Here is a 22732-nt window from a genome sequence, read left to right as displayed (position 1 = left end):
GGCCCGATATTGAGGCCGAATTTACATAATAGCCTCCAACGATCCGAGGAACGTGTTCCAATTCGGAAGTTCCATTCGATCTCCCGCTTCTACTGTTCGTTATTTGGATTTAATTACTTTTGCACCATTTTAGGGCATCGCAGAGTGTACACAAAATAGCAGCATTCGCTTCTAATTGGCCTTACCATTGGCAGCTGTACTGCCGTAAAACTAATAGCTACTCATATTCATATATGTATGTTTACGTTTTCTATTGTACGTTTTCTATTAATTTTTTACTTAATTTATAGGCTTAAGGCGTCGCGGGGAGTGAATTAAGGGATTCGTTCTCGATCCTCCGCTGTGCTACTGATATGCCGACTCTAATCTGTAGACCCGCAATTCATAAATATGTTTGTGTTTTTTTACTCGGTTTAAGTTCCATACGATAGGAGGAATGAGAAATGAGAATGAGGAATATTTCCACAAGAACAATCTCCTAGGCAGCCATCATGTCATGATGCAAGCAATACTTTTGAAATGTTCTTAAACTTGACTCTCCAACCGTGCGTAATACTAATCTAGTCCAGTTTGACCCTTGCTCCCCACACCCCAAAAACATAATTCCAACAACTGTACAAGATCATTATTTTTGTGAAGACCCGCATTAGAACGGAGAAGAGACGATCGCGTCAAGTGTGTAGTGCGATGTTACTCTTGCGAGTAAATATGGCAAATAAGTGAGTGAGGCGGTGGTGGTGGTGGTGGTGTAGACGTGACTCAGCTCAGCTTTTCCCACATTACCAATAATTGTGTTTTGACAAGCGCTCTAGTGGCTGGCCCCTGACACTGTCTGAGTCATACTCATGTGCTGATAAGAGCGATCTGTTTATGCTAAGCTCTAAATGATATAATGATATCAGTGAACAAACATCAATCAATCGTAATGGAGCTAGGATGGGCACGATCATGTAAATTTGATTTATTCAATGGCATTCTTTATCGGAGCTTATTTATGTACAGAAGCTGCAGTAAACAAACAAAAGACGCAACTAATAAGACTATTTATCTACAAACTATATAAATCATACCTAGGGTGGGCTTAGCTATACAAAATAATCAATAATTACGATACGAAAAAGCAACAACAAGAGCAGAAAAAAAATAATTATAAACGTCTGCTAACTACAACTATGTCTCGCAACGAGTATTATTCGCGATCGCAAAATGTCTGTACAGGCTAGGGGTGGGGTGTAAATGTTGGCTACAAATATATACCATTATATATACAAAGCAACAACTTATGTCGTAGAAACTAGGAATTGCTAACCAGTTTGCGCGAAGCCACCAAACTGTGCCACAAGCTCGGCGGCCCTAGAGGCCCAGATTGATGTGATCTGAGAAACACAAGTCGGCGACGCTCGGTTGTTTGTCAATGAGTCGAATCAATGCCTCAGCCTCGAATCTAATCTAATCTACACTGGCATGCCACGCTGCATGTCAAAGACTGTAGTGTGTCTAAACGCAGCTATTAACTGAATTCCCTTAAAGCTGGACCTTTGGATGTAGGTGTGGGTGTGGGGGGGTGTGCGCTATGCCTATGCATGAGGGTGGAGTCGAGTCTGTTCTTTTTTACAGCATTAAGTCTATGCTTACGTAGTGACTAAGGGTTTAGCTAATAATACTACTACCAGACGTCACCAGTCACCAGCTCCGTCTTCCGTCTACGTTTGCAGTCCGCTGAGTTACTCAAAAGTACAAAATAGTTAACTTAACTAGTTGCTGCTACGACACCAGCAGACGGTGCTTCGCTCCTGTACAGAATGTGGCCGCTGGCGTGACCTCCGCCACCGCTTGACCCGAATCCGTCGGTAACGTCGGCGCCGGCTGTGGCTGCAGCGGTGCGGTTTGACAATCGGCGGGTGTGTTCAGCTCGTAGGCCATGCCACCCCAGTGTAGCTTGAAGGTGCGAGTTCGCCAACGTATCGCCGGGTCCCAGAGCGCGTGCAGGAACAGATAGGGCCCCGTCAGCTCCCTGAACAGCCAGCCAATGACAAACTCGAACTTGTGGAACGGCATTGAGCCGTGCTGGACTATGGAGAGCAGCAGCCAGTCGGAAAGCAACCAGCAGAGTATGTGCACCATGTAGAACACCAGGGGGTCCCAGTTGAACAGAACCGAGGCTGACCAGGCCGCAAAAGCCCCCAGAATCATGCACTCGGAGAGCGGCTCCAGCAGGATGGTCGTGGGCACCATGGCCACGCGCAGCTTAGCCCATCGTATGAGCCGCGCCTGAAAGCTGCCGATGTCGCACAGTCCGCTGTTCTGCAGAGCGGGCTGGTTGGAGATTCTCATTTTCCATCCCAGCTTCGTTACGCCTTTGGCGATAAAGAAGTCCTCCGCAAGGTAGCAGCCAAAGGCCCTTAGGCCGCCCAGCTGATCGATGACTGCTTTCCGCAGAAGACACGACATTCCCGTGTGGCAGTTTATGCCGAGAACATCGGCCGATAGGTAGATTCTGCTCTGGACGGTGCCGAAGAAGACCTTCTCGAAAATGGCGGCAAATCCCTCCCGGTCGCAGGTGAACGGCATCTGATGGACCAGGGCGTGCTTCTCGGACATGTTCTGGACCATGTCCAGCAGCGTGTCGTTCTTCATTTTAATGCCACTGTCGGAGATCATAACGAAATCGAACTTTGCCGCCATGTAGCCGGGATGGATGTTGTTGATTTTCGGATTGACGCCCACATCAGAGCCGCCCACAAAGAGCCGGGCGTCTATCCGGGGATACTTTTCCAGCAGGCCCTCGACCAGCTTTATGGCCGGATCGTCCTTGTCCTCCACACAGAAAAGCAGCTCGTACAAGGGATAGTCCATCGTGAAGAAGGTCTCCAGGTTGTGCTGCAAGTTCGGATCCACGCCCATCAGCGGTTTAAGGATGGAGACACCCGGCAGTGGCGACGACTCTGGCGGCAGCTTGCACGACTTCTTGTGCAGCTTGTACTTCCCGTAGCAAATGGCTATCAGATGGACCATCCAGGTGCCAAACCAGAAAATCATGAAAAACGCTGCGAAGCCGTACAGTGGCACAGGTAGGTGTGACATCGCCCTGTCTCTGTGGGCGTGAGTGTGCTGTGGTGTGAGTGGAGCTCCCTGTCTCGTTGTTCGTCTCGCGGTGTGGTGTGTCGCTGGCTGGGTGGGCGTGGGCTGCGCGGCGCGACTGCTCTGCTACAGATTTACTTGGTATGCATTGGTTGCGGTTTGTCAAGCGTCGCTTTTGCCAAATGTTTTCCCGTTTTTCAGTTTTATCGCGCTCGACGGTTTGCGTACTTCTTGTTCAGTGTGACCGCGGATTTAGCGATAAAACATACCGTCCGACCCTCAAAAATATACCAAAGATACCGCCTCGTTTTAAAAACATACCGTAAATATACTGTCGAATTCAAGCTCTACTTCACATATTCGTCGTTTTTGATATTCCGTTGAATATTACTAGCTAGATCAAACATTTAGCCATGCCCACATAATTTTATCCAATTAATTAACATATTTTCTACTTTTTTCGGGTAGCCTAAATACTTGCTTTATTGGATTTTGCCTAAAAAGCGGCTTTAGCGAAAAAGGTCAAACAAAAAAAAAAAACGTAAAAGAGTTGTCGTTCCTTGATAGACAAATTCTAAAATGCATGAAAATTTATTAATTTAATAAATGAGCCAAGCCGCAGCTGGCTCTAGTAACAATATCGAGTAGTTAATTCGTGATTGACTAACTGAAACTTCCCACAAAATGAGTGAACACTCCTGCATGATGCCAAAGTGAGAACGTCTCGTACAACTTATTTCGATATATGTAAGCCTAGCACTCAGATCCGAAAAAATGCAGATCCAAAATCAACCAAAATCAAAAGAATTAGAAATTTCTTCTAGCAAAATGTTTCTGCTTCGGCTATTCGCCGAGCAGTGATCTACAAAGATCAAGCAGCCTATGGCATTGTTGAGCTACTGAGCTTAGATAGATCGCGAAATATTTTTTGTAAATGTGTGAATAGGGCAAACGATGATTTGTTTCATATTTTTATTTTTATCTAGAATTTTTCAAAAGTTGCTTTGATCTAGTTGTCATAGAATAGTTGGTTCTGGCGCTTTGGATACTGGGGTATTTGATATTCATTTCTCTGATAGCGACTTAACGCGCATTCCAAATATGCAAGGACCGTTGATTTCTTATGAAAGCGGTGGCAGTCTATGTCAAGAACTGCTTGGCGATGCCACTGTTTTAGGTCCATGCGTCTGTAAGTGAAGGCTTTCCGGTAGATATGGTACTGAATCCAAGTCCAGGACGACATCCTACGTGGCATGCCGTATTTTTGCATAAATATGGTCGACTTGCACACGCTGGCAAGCTTGGCCTCGTCAGGATAGTAGTTTACGATTGGCGACGACGCCAAGTGTAAACGGGGCATTCTACTTAACTGCCCGGCAGCGAGACGCGTGTCCCTCCACACATCCCCGTAGGTGACAATCCAAGGGTTTGCGATCCGCCTGCCGTGGATGTTTACTATTCCGCGCGCTAGTGGTATGGTGAGCTCCTTGTGCCGTTCTCTCGTTCCCGATGTCCTTGCACGAGGGGAAAGATGCTTTTTAGCTTGTCGTTGCATAGCGCTGGTCTTTCGCTGGTTACGGTCGCCACTACTGTCCACTGTCGTTGGATTTTCGCTAACTAGGTGAAAGAGTCTCATGGGCATTTCGGACCAAGAGCCAAATTCCCGAGTCTGTCCACGGTCCGTGCTATCCTCGGGTCTATTTGGTCCCTGAAACTCAAGGTGAGGTTCCTTGGGCGATTTGTGGGAGTCTGGATGACGGTGCGAACTTTGAGCCGGCGCCTCTTGTATCGCATGATGGTGGATCAGCTGGGATCCCAATTCCCGTGACTGTCCATGGTCCGTGCTATCCTTGGGTCTATTTGGCCTCTGAAATTCGAGGTGGGGATTCTTGAGCGATTCGTGGGAGTCTGGATGACGGTGCGAACTTTGAGCCGGCGCCTCTTGTATCGCATGATGGTGGATCAGCTGGGATTCCAATTCCCGTGACTGTCCATAGTCTGTGTTATCCTCGGGTCTTTTTTGCCCCTGAAACTCAAGGTGGGGATCTTTGAGAGATTCGAGGGAGTCTGGATGACGGCGCGAACTGTGAGCCGGTGCCTCTTGTAGCCCATGGTGGTGGATTAGCTGGGATCCCAATTCCCGTGACTGTCCATGGTCCGTGCTATCCTTGGGTCTATTTGGCCTCTGAAATTCGAGGTGGGGATTCTTGAGCGATTCGTGGGAGTCTGGATGACGGTGCGAACTTTGAGCCGGCGCCTCTTGTATCGCATGATGGTGGATCAGCTGGGATTCCAATTCCCGTGACTGTCCATAGTCTGTGTTATCCTCGGGTCTTTTTTGCCCCTGAAACTCAAGGTGGGGATCTTTGAGAGATTCGAGGGAGTCTGGATGACGGCGCGAACTGTGAGCCGGTGCCTCTTGTAGCCCATGGTGGTGGATTAGCTGGGATCCCAATTCCCGTGACTGTCCATGGTCCGTGCTATCCTTGGGTCTATTTGGCCTCTGAAATTCGAGGTGGGGATTCTTGAGCGATTCGTGGGAGTCTGGATGACGGTGCGAACTTTGAGCCGGCGCCTCTTGTATCGCATGATGGTGGATCACCTGGGCGGCCAATTCCCGTGACTGCCCATGGTCCGTGTTATCGTCGGGTCTATTTGGTCCCTGAAACGCAAGGTGAGGTTCATTGAGCGATTCGTGGGAGTCTGGATGACGGTGCGAACTTTGAGCCGGTGCCTCTTGTATCGCATGATGGTGGATCACCTGGGCGGCCAATTCCCGTGACTGCCCATGGTCCGTGTTATCGTCGGGTCTATTTGGTCCCTGAAACGCAAGGTGAGGTTCCTTGAGCGATTCGTGGGAGTCTGGATGACGGTGCGAACTTTGAGCCGGCGCCTCTTGTATCGCATGATGGTGGATCAGCTGGGATCCCAATTCCCGTGACTTTCCATGGTCCGTGCTATCCTTGGGTCTATTTGGCCTCTGAAATTCGAGGTGGGGATCCTTGACCGATTCGTGGGAGTCTGGATGACGGTGCGAGCTGTGAGCCGGTGCCTCTTGTATCGCATGATGGTGGATCACCTGGGCGGCCAATTCCCATGACTGCCCCTGGTCCGTGTTATCTAGTCTATTTGGTCCCTGAATCGCAAGGTGAGGTTCCTTGACCGATTCGTGGGAGTCTGGATGACGGTGCGAACTTTGAGCCGGCGCCCCTTGTATCGCATGATGGTGGATCAGCTGGGATCCCAATTCCCGTGACTGTCCACGGTCCGTGCTATCCTTGGGTCTATTTGGCCCTTGAAATTCGAGGTGGGGATCCTTGACCGATTCGTGGGAGTTTGGATGACGGTGCGAACTTTGAGCCGGCGCCTCTTGTATCGCATGATGGTGGATCACCTGGGCGGCCAATTCCCGTGACTGCCCATGGTCCGTGTTATCCTCGGGTCTATTTGGGCCCTGAAACTCAAGGTGGGGATCCTCGAGCGATTTTGGGGAGTCTCGTTCCCGGTGCGAACGGTGGGCCGGCGCTGCTTGAAGCGCATGTTGGTGGATCGCCTGGGATTGATCCAGTTGGGCAGTGTTAGGTTGCATGGAGAACTGATATAAGCAACCCCCGGTACTTACCAAAAACAGGAGACAGAATATGCACAAGTGGACAGACGAAAAACGTATCGGCCACATTTTACGAGATGATTAACAGTAAGTTTTAAATACTACGAATTTTGTATTTAGCTTTTGATTTGAATAACAATTATATACACTACTTCGAGTCTGTACTCAACTATGAAGTAAATGGAAGAACATTCTGAGCAAAGATAAAAAATATTCAATTATGATTTCGCTATTCAACACACTAAAAAACGGCTGTTTCCGATAAAACCTTTTTTTTACAAAATCCAATAAAAGCAAGCATTGAAACGAAGCCAGTAAAGTAGAAAATTGATTCATTAATCGGATCATATTATGTGGGCAGCGCTGAGGGTTATATTTAATTAGTTATATTCCACGGAAGATAAAAAACGAGGAATATGTATAATAGAACTTGAATTCGTCAGTATATTCACGGTATATTTTGAAAATAAGACTGTATATTTTGGTATATTTCTGAGGGTCGATAAACTACTTCTTCTCAGCTAAAATTTTGGAATTTCATCAAAAAATCAACTGAAATGCTCTACTGGTCGCACAAAAATTCTCTGTAAAGTAACTTGTAGTGTCATTATGGAGTCTCCGTCGCTTGTACGGTATGGTGGGCAGACGGAGGACGAGCCGAAGACAAAGTCCCATTCGGAACGAACAGATGATGGCAGTAATATCGTCCCCAGAATCTTCAAAACAGAATTCGATGCCAAATATAAGATATACGACATGCGAACGCCGCTGAATGCCTTCATGTGTGGGCAGTATAAGCGCAGCGGTGCATACAATACTCTAAGGAATCGGCTTCCCGTGGTTTTGACGAATGTGATAGACACGTTGACAAAGGATAAGAGCGAATTGGTTGCGGAATTCGGGGAGGTTTGTAATAGGATAAGAGCGTTTACCCAAATTTAATCTCTAGCACCTATTGACTTTGAACAGGCCGCCCGCGGGGAACTAAAAGTCATCATTGGCCTGATCTCCAGACTGAAGTACGAGCTTCAAACTGATAAGCCGTTTCAGGGATTCGACGGCCAAGGTAAGACAGTAGTTATAGTTGCTCCTGCGGCTATCGTAACGAGACTACTTATTTCCTACAGAACCCGATCGCGCACTATGGAATAAGTTTCTCAATCTGCTGCCCGATGAGGAGCGCACCTTCTTCAGATCCTGTTGTCTCTATTCCGAGTGCTATATGCACAGAAAACTCTACTCCTTTGTGGAGAACAGCATCTTCCTAAAGCCGTACGATTACCATGTGAAGGTCAAAGAGAATTCGCTGACGAGCTTCATAGATGATGTACTCTCCCTCACCAAGTACACGCGGCGCACAGACAACAGCCTGGAAATATTTGGAGAGCTTCTGAGGATTAGCTTGTGGAGCAACTACAACGACACGGCCAGAGATCCAGAGGCACCGCCACTTCCGGCATTCAATATAAACGTGCTGGAAGATGTCAGCGCCGCAGATGAATTCATTCTCGCCAACCAAGTCGCGGACATATGGCAATGCTTGGACAACCGAAAGCAAAAGAAGCCATGCCAAGTCGATTTTGTTCTGGATAACGCCGGCTATGAGTTGTTCACCGATATCATCTTGGCCGAGTTTATGATTGAGAAGGGACTGGCCACCAAGGTGCTCTTCCATGTGAAGGCACATCCTTGGTTCGTAACTGACGTGACGGCGCGAGATTTCAAATGGACGCTGGAATACTTGAGTCAGCATGCAGATTACATCATAAGCCTAATTGGCAAAAAGTTTTTGCAGTTCCTGGCCGAGGGAAAGTTTCAATTAGCTCCAATCTCACATTTCTGGACTTGTCCATATCCATATTACAGGTGAATGCACTCGTGAGGATTTGCAGACCCTCACTAACCTGATTTATTTCGTTTTCAGAATGCGCGACACTGATCCTGATCTGTACAGCTCCCTGCAGCAGTCCAAGCTAATCGTTTTCAAAGGCGACCTTAACTATCGAAAGCTCCTGCAAGACGTTTGCTGGGACTCAACCCAGGATTTAAACACATGCCTGCGTGGCTTCCTGCCTAGCAATATATGCGCTGTTCGCAGGGTCAAGGCAGAGGTCATCTGCGGGCTTCCCGAGGGCGTTAGTGAGACTCTGAGCAAAAAGGATCCCCACTGGATGATCTCCGGCAATTATGGCGTCATCCAGTTCGTAGATGGATCTCGAGAATTTGGCTATTAGAGCGGAAAATATACCAAAGGCTTTACAGTTTAAATTATTTAAAAAAATTATTCACAAATATACATATATCTCTTTGAATCCCATTGAACAAGTTCGTCCGATCTGCCACAAATGGCGATGGTCTCAGATCACCTACCAGTATTTAAGGACATACATAGCGTGTGGAAATACAGCTTTTTTATTTTCGCCTACTCAAATCGATCTGCATCACTTTCAAACAATTTCACTTTGGCGCGCAGCTCTATATAGAGTCGATAGTATCGATGTATGAATAAACCTTATTTACTATATCTAATCAGCCAGACAAAGTTTAAATTCGTATTGATTTTCCGCGAACGATATCTTTCACCTGAACTGGACTTGGATGAATATGAAGAATTTATAAACTCAACTCAAGTTGTTCACCTGTTCAAATAGAGGGGGGTTGAGTGGGCTAATCTCGGTTTTTCCATCAGTATATTTACGGTATATTTCAGTATATTGCAGACGGTCGACACCACACAAACAAACTCCAGCGCCATCGTTTTCAACCAAAAACAAACGACCCTTTAAACTTCCAACGTCTTTCAAAATGAGTTCGCCTCCAGATGCCGATTTTGATGTCAAGAATGGAATTATTGATGCAGAGACGCCTCCGCACACAGAGCTGGCGGCCCTTTATAAGCAGTAAGTGCCCGCTAAATATAGCACATAGTATAGATATGGTCCATATGTAACATGCACACGCCTATACTATACACGCAGACTAATCTTTCCATATATCTATGGACACATGTGATTACTCGATTACAGGAGCTTTGCCTATTACACGTTCCGCGTGCGACTGCCATCGACTTTGGCCACAATTGCCGCTTCGCTGGTCAAGGACAAAGACGAACTCTTGGCCACATATGGTGCAGTGAGTAGTTGTTGCATCCCCATGGTCGATGCCAATGCCAATGCGTAACCTTGATTCCCTCCATTGCCTCCACAGGACGCAGGCGCAGATATTGAACGAAATGCAGCGGCTGTCACGCAGCTGCGCGAGGACATTCTCAATAATGGACCCCTGTTGGCCTTTGAGGGGAAGGGTGTGTGGTTATTTACCAGAATCCGTCCCACAACTAAAGTATTTCGTATTTAGATCCCGATACGCAGATGTGGAACGCATTCCTAGAGAAGCTACCCAAGGAGAAGCGGAGCTACTTTACTGCCTGCTGGCTCTATTCCGAGTGCTACATGTACCGCAAAATCTCTGCCATTTTCCAGGCCACACCGCGTCTGTCCGCCTTTGACTACTTCAGGGAGCAGAAGCAAACCGCGGCTAAGCTCAGTGTCGATGCCATGCTGGCTGTGGCAAAGGCCACTCGCCAAAACGAAAGAGACTCGGGTACTTTCCGGCAGCTAATCAAACTAAATTTGTGGGGCAACCGATGCGATCTGTCCATCACCTCGGGCAAGCAGGTGAAACCCACTGGCAATGCTTTCGACCAGGTCACAGATCTGGAACCCAAGCTGCTGATAGACGGCACTGCCGCCATTTGGCAGGCAATCGATGGAGCCTCCGGGGACGGTATTGTGGATATAATCTTCGACAATGCCGGCTATGAAGTGTACACGGACCTCATCCTGGCCGAATACATCATTGACAAGGGACTGGCGGCGAAGGTGCGATTCAATGCCAAGGCCATTCCTTGGTTCATATCGGACGTGATGGCTCACGACTATCACTGGACACTCCAGTTCCTGGCCGACCATCCCGATCCAGTGCTCAGCGAGCTCGGCAAGAAGTGGCAGCGTTTCACAGCCGAAGGCAAGTTCGAGCTGTCCCCGCTGGAGCAATTCTGGACGAGTCCCTACGAGTTCTACCGCATGCGCGAGGAGAAGCCAGCCCTCTATGCGCGGTTGCAGGAGGCGGAGCTAATAATATTCAAAGGTGACCTCAACTATCGCAAGCTTCTGGGCGATTTCTCTTGGCCCAGCACGGAATCGTTTGCGACCTGCCTGAGGGGTGAGTCTACACACACATTAATCCACTACTAATCACTACTAATACTAATTAATAACTCTTAAAGGCTTCCGGCCCACAAATCTTTGCACTCTGCGCACTGTCAAAGCGGACTTGATTTGCGGCCTGGGGCAAGGAGTGGCTGAACAACTCTTTGCTAAGGACAAGGAGTGGATGCTCACCGGGGAATACGGCGTCATACAGTTTGCGAGCAAGTAAACCAAATATTAGGATACAGAACCTCATTAATAGTTGAATTGTTGCAATCTTAGATCATAGCTAAATTGTTAATGTACAGCTTTTTGCGTTGTTATTGCTTTCACATCAGAGATTTCCCCATAAGGTTTAATAATATACTCGTAACAACAGCACAGTTTGGAATCATAGCTTTGCCTGGCAGGAAGCCATCAAATTTTCAGTTGTAGACAAAATGTTCAGCGACAAAATGGATCAGTCCACTGAGTTGACCAGCCAGACGGAAATCGACTCCGCCGTTGTCCACTCGGTAAAGATCCAAGAGACGGAGGACCTCGTATTCAACGAAAAGCACCAGATATTTGACATTGCACCCAGGCCGCACGTCGAGTTGTCTGGCCATTTCTTACGAAGTTTCGCCTATTTCACGCTTAAGCACCGCTCGCCCATGATGTTGGGGGAAATGATTAGTTTCCTACATGATTACGAGCCGAAGATAATGGAGACCTTTGGATCCTATGCACACTTCGATTTGAAAAGGATTTGCTGGAGTCTGCAGCTGCTGCGCGATGAGGTACAGGAAAACCAGGAGTTTCAGCTGTTCCATGGCAAGGCCCCTGATGTCGAGGACTGGAATCGGTTTATTAGCACTCTGGACGAGGATAGGAATCGTTGGTTCTCCTCCGTCTGGCTGCACGCCGAATGCTATATGTATAGACGCATTTGGGCTATTTTTCGGCGCTCTGATTTGCTCTCCAGCTACGACTACTTTTCCCAGAAAAAGATCGATGCCACGACAAGCGTCGTGAAACTAATGAGGGATGTTATCATGGGTATGCGGGGAATGCTGCGCTCTCAGGAGAAATTCCAGCGCATGCTGAAGCTGTCCCTGTGGAGCAATCGCTGTGATCTGTCCATAAACAAACAGGCTCCAGATGCTCAGTTTCTGAAGCTAATGGCGGATTACGAGTCTGATCTGCTGGTGGATCAGTCTGCGGATGTCTGGCGTGTCCTCACCGAGGCCTGGGACCCCGTTTATGTGGACATTGTGTGTGATAACGCTGGCTTCGAGCTCTTCTCAGACCTGCTGTTGGCCGAATACCTCATCGAAACGGGCTTGGCTCTCAAAGTGCGATTCCATGTCAAGGCCATTCCTTGGTTCATCTCCGACGTCACTAAGCAGGACTTTCTCTGGATGCTGAGATTCCTTCGCAGTCACAAGACTGCCGAAATAGCCGCATTCGGACGACGTCTGCGTCGATACATGCGGGATCGTTCGTTCGTCTTGTGCGACACCTGCTACTTTTGGACCAGCCCCCACGACTGCAGCCAGATGAAGAAGCGCCTGCCCTGCCTGTACGTCTCTCTCAGCGAGGCAGCGCTGGTCATCTTCAAGGGGGATCTCAACTACCGCAAACTGCTAGGCGATATCAACTGGGATTACACAGCGCCTCTGATCGAATGCATGCGTGGCTTCTTTCCGACCAGTGTGTGTGCGTTGCGTACCATAAAGTCGGACATCTACTGCGGTCTCCCAATATGCACGGTGGAGTGGCTGTCCGAGGACGATCCCCAATGGATGAGGACGGGTAAGAAGGGCGTCATCCAAGTGGCCGTCATGCATAGACTCTCGGGGGATGCACTAGTTTAAATATTATAGTTTATAAATAGCAAAGAATGACCTTATTTGATACAAGACAGCACATAATACGTATGTAGCTATTGTCGTTTTATTATTATTTTATGTTTTATGCCCTATGACCTAGTGTTAGGGTAGGCGGTGTAAGTCGTTAAAATAAGTATTGCATTCCATATTATAGACTACGGCTAGGCATTACCAAGTAAGTATGAATGGTAGAAAAATATGTATGCTCTAAGGCCATATTTATAGCTATGTGTAGATGTTTAGATGTACTCGTATGTAGGTGTTCAGATCCCGACTCAGATGCTGGGGATCGGCTGTGTTTGCGATGCACATCAAATTTCAAGTCTTATCAATTGCTGTTGCAAGAAATTAGGTAAAATACAAAACAAAAACGAGAAACTTCTTTAGCGTTTACGTTTGTGGTCAGCTTAGGCACCACGCCTAGTCATCCTCCATGTCTTTGCGTTTGTTGTAGAATTTCATATTATATATAATCCAATAAATAAATGGATTCTTTGCGTCCTGGTTCTCTTGCTGGTTTGGAGGGATGGCTGATGGCTGACCCCTGACCGCTGCAGCTCAGAAGCCACTGTTGAGCTGCTGATATGGCGTCAGATCTTTAGTGATCGAGAAGAGGGCTCCGTCACGAACCATCTTGCATATGAGGGCGCCCAGATTCTTGGCGTCATCGATTCCGGAGTGAGCACGTCCTTCGAAGGCCAGGTCCACATGGGACAGAGCATCGGCGAAGTTGCAGGGACGATACTTGTACCATTCCCTGTAGATGGCCCTCGCGTCTATCCACTGATTGAAACAGGCTGGCTTGCGTATTCGCTTGCGCGTGCACTCCTTGGCCAGACAGATGCCAAAGTCCCAGTCCGTCCAGGTGACGAAGGCACAGTTTCCCAGTATATTGGATTTATTCGTCTTCGGCAGCACCAGGTTGCGGACGCGCAGCTCATTGCGCAGCCATTCGCAGAACAAATTGAGTGCCGTCTGCAGCGGGACACCCGCCTCCACTGTCTTCTGCTGAATGCCCGTCAGCTCAGTGCAGTAGTTGCTCAGGCGCGGCGACTCCAACGGCATCACGTACGTGTGAAACTCCGCCTCCACCTTGCCTGTTTTCAGATTGACCAAAACCGCTGGAAACTCTGTGAATCATAAGAATCAAATGATTGGTGTTATGTGTAATGTACAATACTTGGGGCCACTCCCACTCACCAATTATCTCCGACTCTCTCCATTGTGGCGGGGCTTGCTTCTCCCAGCAGGTGGCCTCGAAGTCCACGGAAATGGCATAGGTATAGGGCTGCATCGCCAAGAGCTTGGATTTGCGTGACTTCTTTGTCTTGATGGGCACTGCGTTGGCGGGGGCTGTAATGTCTGCTTCGTTGAGCGACTCCTCAGGATCGTTGGCTGGATCTGGGCGAGCTCCTTCCACGTAGATGGTATCAATCAGGCCCAGTTGCCTGCAAGCAAAGACAGAAAAAGTCAGAGTTTAAATTTGGGCCTTGCTTAGGAAATGTAGATGGTGTTATAGACAGCTGAAACAACTACAAAATAATCAAGAAAAGATTCTCCAGACGAGACCCTAACCTCTTCTCAGATCTTCTTGCCGTAGCATACGATCATGGGCTTTTGCTCCCACAGAAGGCCGTTGGTTTCGTCCAGGGCTGTGGCTATGACCTCCGGATCGGGCAGGTGGATGAAAGTCACGAAAGCCTGCCCCTTCATGCGGCCCTGCTGCATCACTTTGATCTCCAGGTTCTCCGGCGTCGTGTACTGCGAGTACAGTTCGCGCAGCTGCTCTTCGCCGATATTCTTGTGGAGGTTTTTAATGTACAACTTGTTACTGGGGTCCCCCTCATTGTAGTTTTTATAGACGGGCAGCGCCTCCAGCTCTTGTATGGACAAGCGCTTCGCTGGCTTAGCTACTGTTGGGTTGAGCGTCTGCGGTAGTTTAATCTCAATTTTGGGAGCCGCAAAAGAAGGCGCCAGGGATTCCTGCTTCGGTTTCAAATGAATAGCTTGCCTGACGGCTTGCTGCACTATTTGCCGTGCTCTCTTCAGATTCTTCTCCTTTGCAGCAATGGATGTGGACGGTTTGAGGCATTTCCTCTTGGCACGCGGCTCTGTTTCGTCGCTCTCCAACTCGCTTTCGCTCTCGCTGGGTATTATCTCTGTTTGGATGCCGACACTTTGCCGGTGACTTTGGACGACCAGAAAGGAGGAGCGCCGTTTGAAAGGCGGCTCGAGATTCATGCGATTCATTAAATGGAGAACCTGCTGATAGAAGCGTGTGTCAGCCTGTAGGGTTTCGCCAATCATAGCTAGAATCTCTGCGTTGATGGGGGGATAGCTATAGCGGAGATACGGAGGCGGCGGCTGCGTAAAGTCACACTGATTATTGCAGGCATATAGCTTTTGCACGTACTTCCTGATCTCCTTTTTGGCAGTCGCCGTGGATTCGGATGGCGGTGGCTTTGTCTGGGTGCATTTGTTGGCACGACTGCCATCGTGGGCGACACGCGGTCCAAAGGGACTCACGCAGAGCGGCTTGTCCAGTATGTCGTTTAGGCCATTCAGTTCTTCCAGCGCCTTCCGGGCCTGACCGGCATCAGCGTACTCGATCACGGCTCGCCGACTTCCGTAGGAGCTCAAGGAGCGTGGTGTGATCAGCTTACACTCCCGTATCAGTTGCGCCAGCTCGTCCATGTCGCAGGGGAGCTTCTTTATCAACAATTTACTGGTTTCCACACTCATGTTACTGGGAAAATTGAAAAATTTGTTTTGAATGCAAAATATTTGCATGTGTTTTAAAATCAGTGTGACCGACCCGTCTCATTTTTAAATATACTCTAAAAATACTGACGACTTCAAGTTCTTTTACACATAGTCCTTGTTTTTGATCTTCCGTCGAATATTATCATCTATATAGAATATTAACCCATGTCCACATCATTTTATACGATTGATGAATCAATTTTCTACTGAACTGTTTTTTTCTTAATACTTGATTTGATTGGATTTCTCTATAACGTTGAAAATGAAACTTAATAGATTGATGAAATCGACAAAATATACCATTCTATACCGATATACCGTAAATATAACGTCGGTTAACTTTTTACCTCAGAAAATACCGAAAAGTATTAAGAATACCGTAAACGGTCAGCCTGCATGTGCGCTAAAATCAGTGTGACCGTGGGTGCCGTTCGACGCGTCTCATTTTCAAAATATACCATAAATAAACCGACGAATTATTTGTATTCATATTTCTCGATTTTAGTATTCCAGTAATTGTTCTTTAAAATATCTTTAAAAATTAAATTAATACCGGTATTATTGTGCGATAAGCAGAAACACTAGTGTTTTAACATGATTTTTAACATATGCTTCACTTGCGCCTAACAGCACAGTTTGGGGGACACAATGCGCGCGCTTTTGAAATGATCTCTGTAAGGGCAGGCCGGTTGTTTGGTCGATAAAGTCAAATAACAACAAGTGCATTTTAGATTGCATAAAGGAAATGTTCCCTCTTACTTTTACTAATTGCCGTTTATATCAGATTGCCATCATATGCCGATTCACTTCAACCTGTCCTTGAGAAGACTGGCAGCCCGCAGGCGCTATCCTATTAGAGGGAATGGGGGGCTAGAAAAATATACGAATCGCGTGCCTATCACTTGATGGATAATCTTTAGAGCGCGTGCATTTTAAAATTAGATACATTATCTGGGTGTCGTAGCGTTCCCGCTGCTATTTTGGATCATTGCAATACGTTTTAAATTCCATTACAACAGTTTTCCATTTACCCAAATGGTCAATGCTCTTTTGGCGCACGTTCCGAGCGCAATTTTTAATCAAATTGAATTCCACATGGAAAAGGCCTGACATGATCTGCTTTTTGATTTATGGAACACACACACCCACAATCATGGGGCGGTTATAAAAAGATCAGCACTCAGAAGCAGATTGCATAAAATTTGCAATGATTAAATGGACAACAACAAGGAACCAGATCCGAGTGGGGCAGAGGGACAGAGAGAGGGAGGGGACAGCCACACGATGCAGACACACGACACACTCTCACTTTCGTACCATATGCGGAAGTCCACTTTTTTCCCCACAGACAAAATACAAAATTGGATGAATGAACTCTGTATGTGCCTCTGCGCGAGGGGCAGCAACTTTTGAATTCACTTTTACTTGCAGCACAAATTGAATCGACTGCGTGGCGGCTTTGCATTTTACATTCAAACTGACTTTAATGGGTTAAGCTATATTTAGAAAATTGCAAACAATTTCCAGCCAAGTGGGTGGAAAATGGCGAAACGACGAGAGTTTTGGAAGGAAATGCGTGCAGCGAAGAAAAACGATCAATACGGAAGCGAATTTAGAGCAAGGATTGTTTAATATGTATGAAGCTGTAGGTAGCACTTACTCTGAGAGCTAGAACTAAACAATAAATTCGTGGCAGCAACTGCAGAGCAGTCCTCTTCAACGCTACGGCTGTGGTCGACTGTTCCAAACTATCCGGCTCCTGATTTATAGAAAAACACTTGGCCTCTTTTATTGTTCCCATTCTCACAGTACGAGTAGTATGATTCATTTCAAAGGAAACCCTCAGATCGAGTCAGCAACGGCAACGGCAACAGGTTTCTTGACGACTGTTCGGCCTCTCTTTTTCCCATTAAATCAGACTGAGATGACAAGCCCCTTTTTACACATTTGCTTTCCACTTAACTATTTCTCCCGCCTCCCCCTCCTATCCCTCATCGGACAACTAAAACATCTGAGGGATGTGTGATTTACGTTCTAGCAAAACAATGGGGGAAGAGGCTCAACTGGCATTAGTGGTGCCATTAAACACTACTGAAAACCATTTCAATTAACAACAGATTTGCCGGGGCATGCACGGGTGTACGTGTACGTGTACGATTATGGCTAACTGATTGCAGGCAGAGTCATGATTCGTTCACCGAATGTACCGCGTGCTCGAGCACAATAGACCTGGTAGCCAAACAAAAGGTATAAATAACAGGGGGATTTCCTGCGAATTCCAGGCGGCCGGATCGGATCTGTCGCAGAATATCTAAATGGGAAGAGCTCTAGCCCAAAGGCAAATCAAAGTTCGGAATGCAATGACAATCATCACGTGCTGGAGTACAAATACTACGAGTACGAACGAGTATGCAAGCCAATTGACTTTCCCTTGGGCTTGCTAATTGCCACTTGCAGATCTATTTATTTATGGATGATTACAATCAAGGTCCTGGAATGCATAATAAATGGGGGTCCAGCAGGGTTCCGTCCCGGGGGCACTCGGACTCAGAATTATTACAATTGATAGAAATTAGTGGAATTGTAGACGGAACTGAAGAAAGGGGAACTGGGGATGGGCCTGCGAGAAATTATATATATTTATTGCGCATACGCCGCGTGCAGCGTGCCGCGCGTGCATGAAATTTCTCTGGGAAGGCCGAAAAATGTCTGACGACGACCTTCTCGCTCCACCACCTTGCCCCTTGCCACCTTCCCTGCCTGTCCCACAGTCCCTTCCCACTGCCGCTGTTGGTAGAATTGCATGCATTTATTGCATTTGTGTACGAATGTGAGAGTATAGTACCGTACCCTTCACTTCACTTCACTTCACTTTACTTCATTTCATTTCATTCAGTTGTTCATGTGGACTCGTATGGGTGTAGCTACAATATGTTTGGTATATTGTAGGTATAGGTTCGTGCTATTTGTTCACCTTGATGTATTTGTATCTGCATCTGTGTGTTTTTTGTACGCCATGCTCTTGAGTTTGGATAAGTTTGGTAAAAACTGCTTTCAGCCGGATTTCCCGCATTCTCTAACCATCAGAAAACCAGACATTGAATTGCGCAAAACGTTCATCGGTCAACTTTCTGTGGTGGAGACTTTGTACACCATCAAAATACTCTACAATGGATCCAACCGAAGATCAATACTCTGGAAAGGTTATAAATGGTCTCTAAAATCAAGTTATCTATACGGATGATTAAGTGGGAATTTGCACATGAATTCATGGCACAAAGCGTATGCCACCTCGTCTTCGTTGCGGATTCTGTTTGTCCATAGAATTCGTCTGTTTGATCTTTAATTTGTGCGCAGCAGTAAATTTACTGTTCTGTATATGATTTTGGATACCAATTGTTGGAATGAATAATCTATAAAATGTGCAAAAACAATAAATTTCAATCAAACGGGTTTCTACTGGTGCTGCTGCTACTGTCAGGGGACTATGACACAATCGAGGAAGTTCTCACAGATATATTTATCATCTATTATTAGCTCCCGCTGTAATGGGGAACTATTGTTGAAATGTGATTGCTTTGCAATTGCAAATAGTTTCTGTATTCAATATGCATATGTGTCTCGCCTCTGACATTATCTGGCATTACTTTTAATCAGTTTGAGACGACTGGTTTCCCTATAGCGAAACTACATAAATGCTACCGCATAGCGAACGATTCTGGAACCAACCTTTCGAAAACTGTGTTGTCCATCCATGAGAGCCAGCACTGTATCTCGAGTGTTTCCCAGTAGTACTTACAATGTTTGCATCGGTCGTTGGAAGGGGTCCGGGTTAGAGGGTAGGGATAGGGGTATGTATGTTAGGCTGGTTTGTTTGCGGGCTATTCAAACTGGTTTGCACGAGATACGATGTTCAGAATACGAGAGGGAGAACAGAACGAACCACCACTGTGACATGTTCGAGGATTGCGCAATCCGCTATCGGTTGTGTATGTACTCACGAGTGCAGGGCCAAGACCTCCCATTGATCGATCAAGTGCATTGCGGACTATGGTCTGTCGCAAAGAAGGAGGTTGAAAGAACTCTGTGGCGGCGTATCTTATCGATGGATCAGCGATCTACCCCAAGACAGGAATGCGAAACGAATCGCAATACGACTTATCTCTGGCTCGAGTGACAAATCAAAACTGACAATAAAATGTCGGATTATGAAGCACCAAATATTAACTGATTGAAAGCTCTTATTTTATCGCTTGGAATTTTGTTGTTTGTGCTCGCAGTATAACAGATACAATAACAACAACAATGATAACAAAAACAACAACAAAAACGAAGAGATTCCATTTATAGAAATACTACTACGCATTTCAATTAATAAAATAGTCATAATTAAATTAAAGCCCAAGCCCCAGGCCGCAGGCCCTGGCTACTGCACGAGTCGTATAACAATAAGATCTTCCATATGCCCGACGATTACCTATACAGAGAAAGGTTATAAGCAAGTATATATGTACGCGTAAGATTATGCATAGTACATAGTGATGCTATTTATACAGTAACTCGAGACCATGCCATCATATAGATTACAAGCTTTATCAATCCAGCAGCAGCATCCCAACCCGTATTACCCTTACATACCTATGTACATATACATATATGTATGTATGGGATGTATGTGCCTTTCGCAAAGTTTCATTGTGTTACCCGCACTCGTATGGATGTACATACATAAAAAAGTTTCCATTCCGTTCCTCTGTCTATATGTATCTGTGTTGTCGGTATACAATATACTATATTATGCATATGGCTTGTACAGGCCCCAACCAGCAGCAGGTCAGGCGAGGACATATTGGGGCCATCCAGTCAGTCATCGTCATCCAGCTAGAGATACAGATACAGATATGTACATCTTTTGTAGATACAATCCGCCGCCGACTGCCTGCCACTGCACTTTTACAGCTTCCAATGCAATGTTGTTCTGTGCTCTGTGCTCTGTGCCTGCCCTGAAAATGTCATTTGTCACTGTTTAGAGAAGCTGCACTTCAGAGTTGAGACTCGTTCTTAGCTCCAATTACACTCAATTACGAATGGGGCCTAGGAGTTGCTATTTTTGGACTGGGCAGAACTTCAACGCATCCCTTAATTGGTACTGGCAGGGGAGGTCGTCCCTCAACGTTGAATGAGTCAATGGGAAAAGAGGAGCAATGGGAAACGGTAGCCATGCTGTGGGGCTTTGGGGCTATGGCTATGGGCCAATACAAAGATACAAATCAGTATCAAAAGTGAATCGCGCTAATAAAGCGTGAAATGGAAGGGGGCCACCAGCCATATAAACCGCCTTGAACCAGCTCTAACCCAATTCGCAATCAAATGACTTCAGACATTTGCTCTCCCTTTTTATTCATGCTTCTGTAATCTGAATGTGTGTGCAATCTGTACAGTGATTACTGCCTGAGAGATGTTCCGTGTTCCAGGTTGGATCATCAGAGGAGAGTGTATGGAGTCCTTAGCGGAATGCCTATCTGAAACCCTATCTCTGTCTCTCTCTTTCTCTGATGAGCTGGAACATCAAGTCTCCCCTCAAACGAGCTTTCACTGTTTTTATATGTACTTCTATGTGGCGCTAACGCTTGGAGCACGAGGCCAATCATTCAGCAGGGCAGGCCATCAATCAACTGATCAGAGACTCAACGCCTTTGCGGCGGTGTTTGTTTACTCGGTGAGCGGAGGTGTAGCGTACGTGTAAACAACATAAATATCAGCCGGAATCAACGATGAATGAATAATCCGCCAGCCCACCCGTCTCGTCGCTACTAACAGTCGAAACAAAACCCGATTCATTCGCATTTGTTATTGTTTGTGGCAATTGTAAGGAAAATCAACAAGTAATCGGCACGAGTTGGGGTTATCATTACAATTGCATCTGCTCCTTCGACATATCGCAATTACGGGGGAGTATTTTTTAGCAAACAATTGGATTACGTTTCAGGGTCGGGTGAGTGCATTGACCAAATGACGAACAATAACATCAACAGTTAGCCACTAAAGAGGGAACAAATATTTAAGCTAAAGTTATTACATGCTTTAAGTAATTGTTTGACTAAGGAACAACAGAACCAGAGAACTGAAAAACAGGGGCGGACTTCCATCCAAAGAAGTATCAAGTACATTGAACCAGAAATGTATTAAGGTCCAAATTCAGGGAGAATAATGATACTGATGGAGTAACAGCATTTGCGTGCCCGCGTTGTATGTACTCTGGGCACCCCTCATGGCTATCACTCCGCTCCTGGTTCAGGGAGTAACTCACGTAATTATACCCCGTTAAGTGGAAACGCAAGGAGAGTAGGTGCAATTTTAACGGTTCTATTTCGAATTTTCGGAGCCGGTTTCAGTTTTATCGTTTAAATACATACATATGTATATCAACCATATATGTACATAGACATACCTATGTACAGGTATATAATATACGGGCATATATTTAAGAACTCACCTTGCCAGTTTTATCAAGGCCATCTTTGTTGTCGATTGGAATTGAATGATTTTTCGAAAAGGTATAAATTATTTCTATCAAAAATTCGTATTTTTTGTTGATTTTTTTTTGGCAGTGCAGCAAGTAACGGTAACTAGACAGGCGTAGGGGAGGGCGGGGAGAGCGCTATTTCTTTTGTTGTCTGCTCCAGCACACAGACACAATCACAAACACACGGGCAGGATGACAGGCAAAAAACACGCGAAAGCACAGGAACAGTTAGAAAGGGAGAGAGGCACCGGCACGAAAGCAGCGGCAGCGCAGCAGCAGCAGCAGAAAAAATAACACTAATAAAACCCGGAGCAATTCGCTTTTTGTTAATTATTTAACGCGTTTGTTTACATTTTTGACTGCCAATGGAATTAAATATTACTTTCAAAGACAACTTTAAACAGAGTGCACGAAAGAGCATTGAAGTAACTGCAGTTTATTGCACATGGTAGACATTCACTTTCTAGATTTTCGCAAGCTCTGCGCCAATTACATGTCCATTCGAATGTTAACTTTTAGCGAATCTTGTTGTGTCCAATTTGTTTATCACGCGCGCAGCAACCGCTCAGGAAAATTTGAGTTTGAGATATTGGTTGAAAGACTGCAAAGAAAGAGAAAGAACGCGCCGACGAAAGCTGAGAAAACCAGCTGTTCAAGAGCTTTTAGAGAC

At 46.3% G+C, this 22732-nt stretch overlaps 6 protein-coding genes across 10 annotated transcripts; 3 read left to right on the top strand and 3 right to left on the bottom strand.

The window, feature by feature from the left end:
• Positions 1-941: 941 nt before the first annotated feature.
• Positions 942-3304, bottom strand: LOC6592224 (ceramide glucosyltransferase). Its single transcript, XM_002018007.2, has one exon. It carries the CDS (start codon positions 3082-3084, stop codon positions 1765-1767), a length of 1320 nt encoding a protein of 439 aa, XP_002018043.1. The 5' UTR covers positions 3085-3304; the 3' UTR covers positions 942-1764.
• A 751-nt stretch (positions 3305-4055) lies between these two features.
• On the bottom strand, positions 4056-6766 carry LOC6592225 (filaggrin). Of its 2 annotated transcripts, XM_026985884.1 has the most exons (3): positions 6704-6766; positions 6435-6634; positions 4056-6275 (listed from the first exon to the last, which is right to left on the bottom strand). In XM_026985884.1, exons 1-3 carry the CDS (start codon positions 6758-6760, stop codon positions 4091-4093), a joined length of 2442 nt encoding a protein of 813 aa, XP_026841685.1. In that variant the 5' UTR covers positions 6761-6766; the 3' UTR covers positions 4056-4090. The 2 variants fall into 2 exon arrangements, with proteins under 2 accessions (XP_026841685.1, XP_002018044.2); XM_002018008.2 differs by having other exon boundaries at positions 4056-6634.
• Positions 6767-7259: 493 nt separating this feature from the next.
• Positions 7260-9003, top strand: LOC6592226 (protein-glutamate O-methyltransferase). Its single transcript, XM_026985358.1, has 4 exons — positions 7260-7597; positions 7661-7757; positions 7819-8557; positions 8616-9003. Exons 1-4 carry the CDS (start codon positions 7301-7303, stop codon positions 8923-8925), a joined length of 1443 nt encoding a protein of 480 aa, XP_026841159.1. The 5' UTR covers positions 7260-7300; the 3' UTR covers positions 8926-9003.
• Positions 9004-9380: 377 nt separating this feature from the next.
• Positions 9381-11283, top strand: LOC6592227 (protein-glutamate O-methyltransferase). Its single transcript, XM_002018010.2, has 5 exons — positions 9381-9591; positions 9718-9823; positions 9899-9995; positions 10049-10915; positions 10980-11283. The coding sequence occupies exons 1-5, from the start codon at positions 9497-9499 to the stop codon at positions 11129-11131; spliced, it is 1317 nt and encodes a 438-aa protein (XP_002018046.1). The 5' UTR covers positions 9381-9496; the 3' UTR covers positions 11132-11283.
• Positions 11284-11327: 44 nt separating this feature from the next.
• LOC6592228 (protein-glutamate O-methyltransferase) lies at positions 11328-13268 on the top strand. Its single transcript, XM_002018011.2, has one exon. It carries the CDS (start codon positions 11343-11345, stop codon positions 12756-12758), a length of 1416 nt encoding a protein of 471 aa, XP_002018047.1. The 5' UTR covers positions 11328-11342; the 3' UTR covers positions 12759-13268.
• LOC6592229 (ERI1 exoribonuclease 2) lies at positions 12816-22616 on the bottom strand. 4 transcript variants are annotated; one of them, XM_026985369.1, is made up of 3 exons: positions 15187-15519; positions 13974-14221; positions 12816-13903 (listed from the first exon to the last, which is right to left on the bottom strand). In XM_026985369.1, exons 1-3 carry the CDS (start codon positions 15513-15515, stop codon positions 13332-13334), a joined length of 1149 nt encoding a protein of 382 aa, XP_026841170.1. In that variant the 5' UTR covers positions 15516-15519; the 3' UTR covers positions 12816-13331. The 4 variants fall into 4 exon arrangements, with proteins under 4 accessions (XP_026841170.1, XP_002018048.2, XP_026841167.1 ...); XM_002018012.2 differs by lacking the exon at positions 15187-15519 and adding an exon at positions 22033-22616 and having other exon boundaries at positions 12820-13903; XM_026985366.1 differs by lacking the exon at positions 12816-13903 and adding an exon at positions 14349-15111 and having other exon boundaries at positions 14155-14221; positions 15187-15515.
• Positions 22617-22732: the final 116 nt, after the last annotated feature.

The sequence above is a fragment of the Drosophila persimilis genome, unplaced genomic scaffold (genome assembly GCF_003286085.1).
Source record: "Drosophila persimilis strain 14011-0111.01,24,50 unplaced genomic scaffold, DperRS2 tig00000002-arrow-pilon, whole genome shotgun sequence".
NCBI lineage: Eukaryota > Metazoa > Arthropoda > Insecta > Diptera > Drosophilidae > Drosophila > Drosophila persimilis.
This window is presented reverse-complemented; position numbering and strand designations above follow the sequence as displayed.

Excerpts from the sequence above, each read along its gene's own strand:
- LOC6592229 (XM_026985369.1), bottom strand. The coding sequence starts at position 15,515 with ATGAGTGTGGAAACCAGTAAATTGTTGATAAAGAAGCTCCCCTGCGAC. Across the intron at positions 14,222-15,186 it reads GCCAAAAAGGAGATCAGGAA|GCAACTGGGCCTGATTGATA; the intron begins GTACGTGCAAAA and ends CTTTGCTTGCAG. Across the intron at positions 13,904-13,973 it reads GAGAGAGTCGGAGATAATTG|AGTTTCCAGCGGTTTTGGTC; the intron begins GTGAGTGGGAGT and ends TATGATTCACAG.
- LOC6592227 (XM_002018010.2), top strand. The coding sequence starts at position 9,497 with ATGAGTTCGCCTCCAGATGCCGATTTTGATGTCAAGAATGGAATTATT. Across the intron at positions 9,592-9,717 it reads CTGGCGGCCCTTTATAAGCA|GAGCTTTGCCTATTACACGT; the intron begins GTAAGTGCCCGC and ends ACTCGATTACAG. Across the intron at positions 9,824-9,898 it reads TCTTGGCCACATATGGTGCA|GACGCAGGCGCAGATATTGA; the intron begins GTGAGTAGTTGT and ends TTGCCTCCACAG.
- LOC6592224 (XM_002018007.2), bottom strand. The coding sequence starts at position 3,084 with ATGTCACACCTACCTGTGCCACTGTACGGCTTCGCAGCGTTTTTCATG.
- LOC6592228 (XM_002018011.2), top strand. The coding sequence starts at position 11,343 with ATGTTCAGCGACAAAATGGATCAGTCCACTGAGTTGACCAGCCAGACG.
- LOC6592226 (XM_026985358.1), top strand. The coding sequence starts at position 7,301 with ATGGAGTCTCCGTCGCTTGTACGGTATGGTGGGCAGACGGAGGACGAG. Across the intron at positions 7,758-7,818 it reads TCAGGGATTCGACGGCCAAG|AACCCGATCGCGCACTATGG; the intron begins GTAAGACAGTAG and ends TATTTCCTACAG. Across the intron at positions 8,558-8,615 it reads TGTCCATATCCATATTACAG|AATGCGCGACACTGATCCTG; the intron begins GTGAATGCACTC and ends TTTCGTTTTCAG.
- LOC6592225 (XM_002018008.2), bottom strand. The coding sequence starts at position 6,760 with ATGTGGCCGATACGTTTTTCGTCTGTCCACTTGTGCATATTCTGTCTC. Across the intron at positions 6,635-6,703 it reads TATTCTGTCTCCTGTTTTTG|GCGATCCACCAACATGCGCT; the intron begins GTAAGTACCGGG and ends GATCAATCCCAG.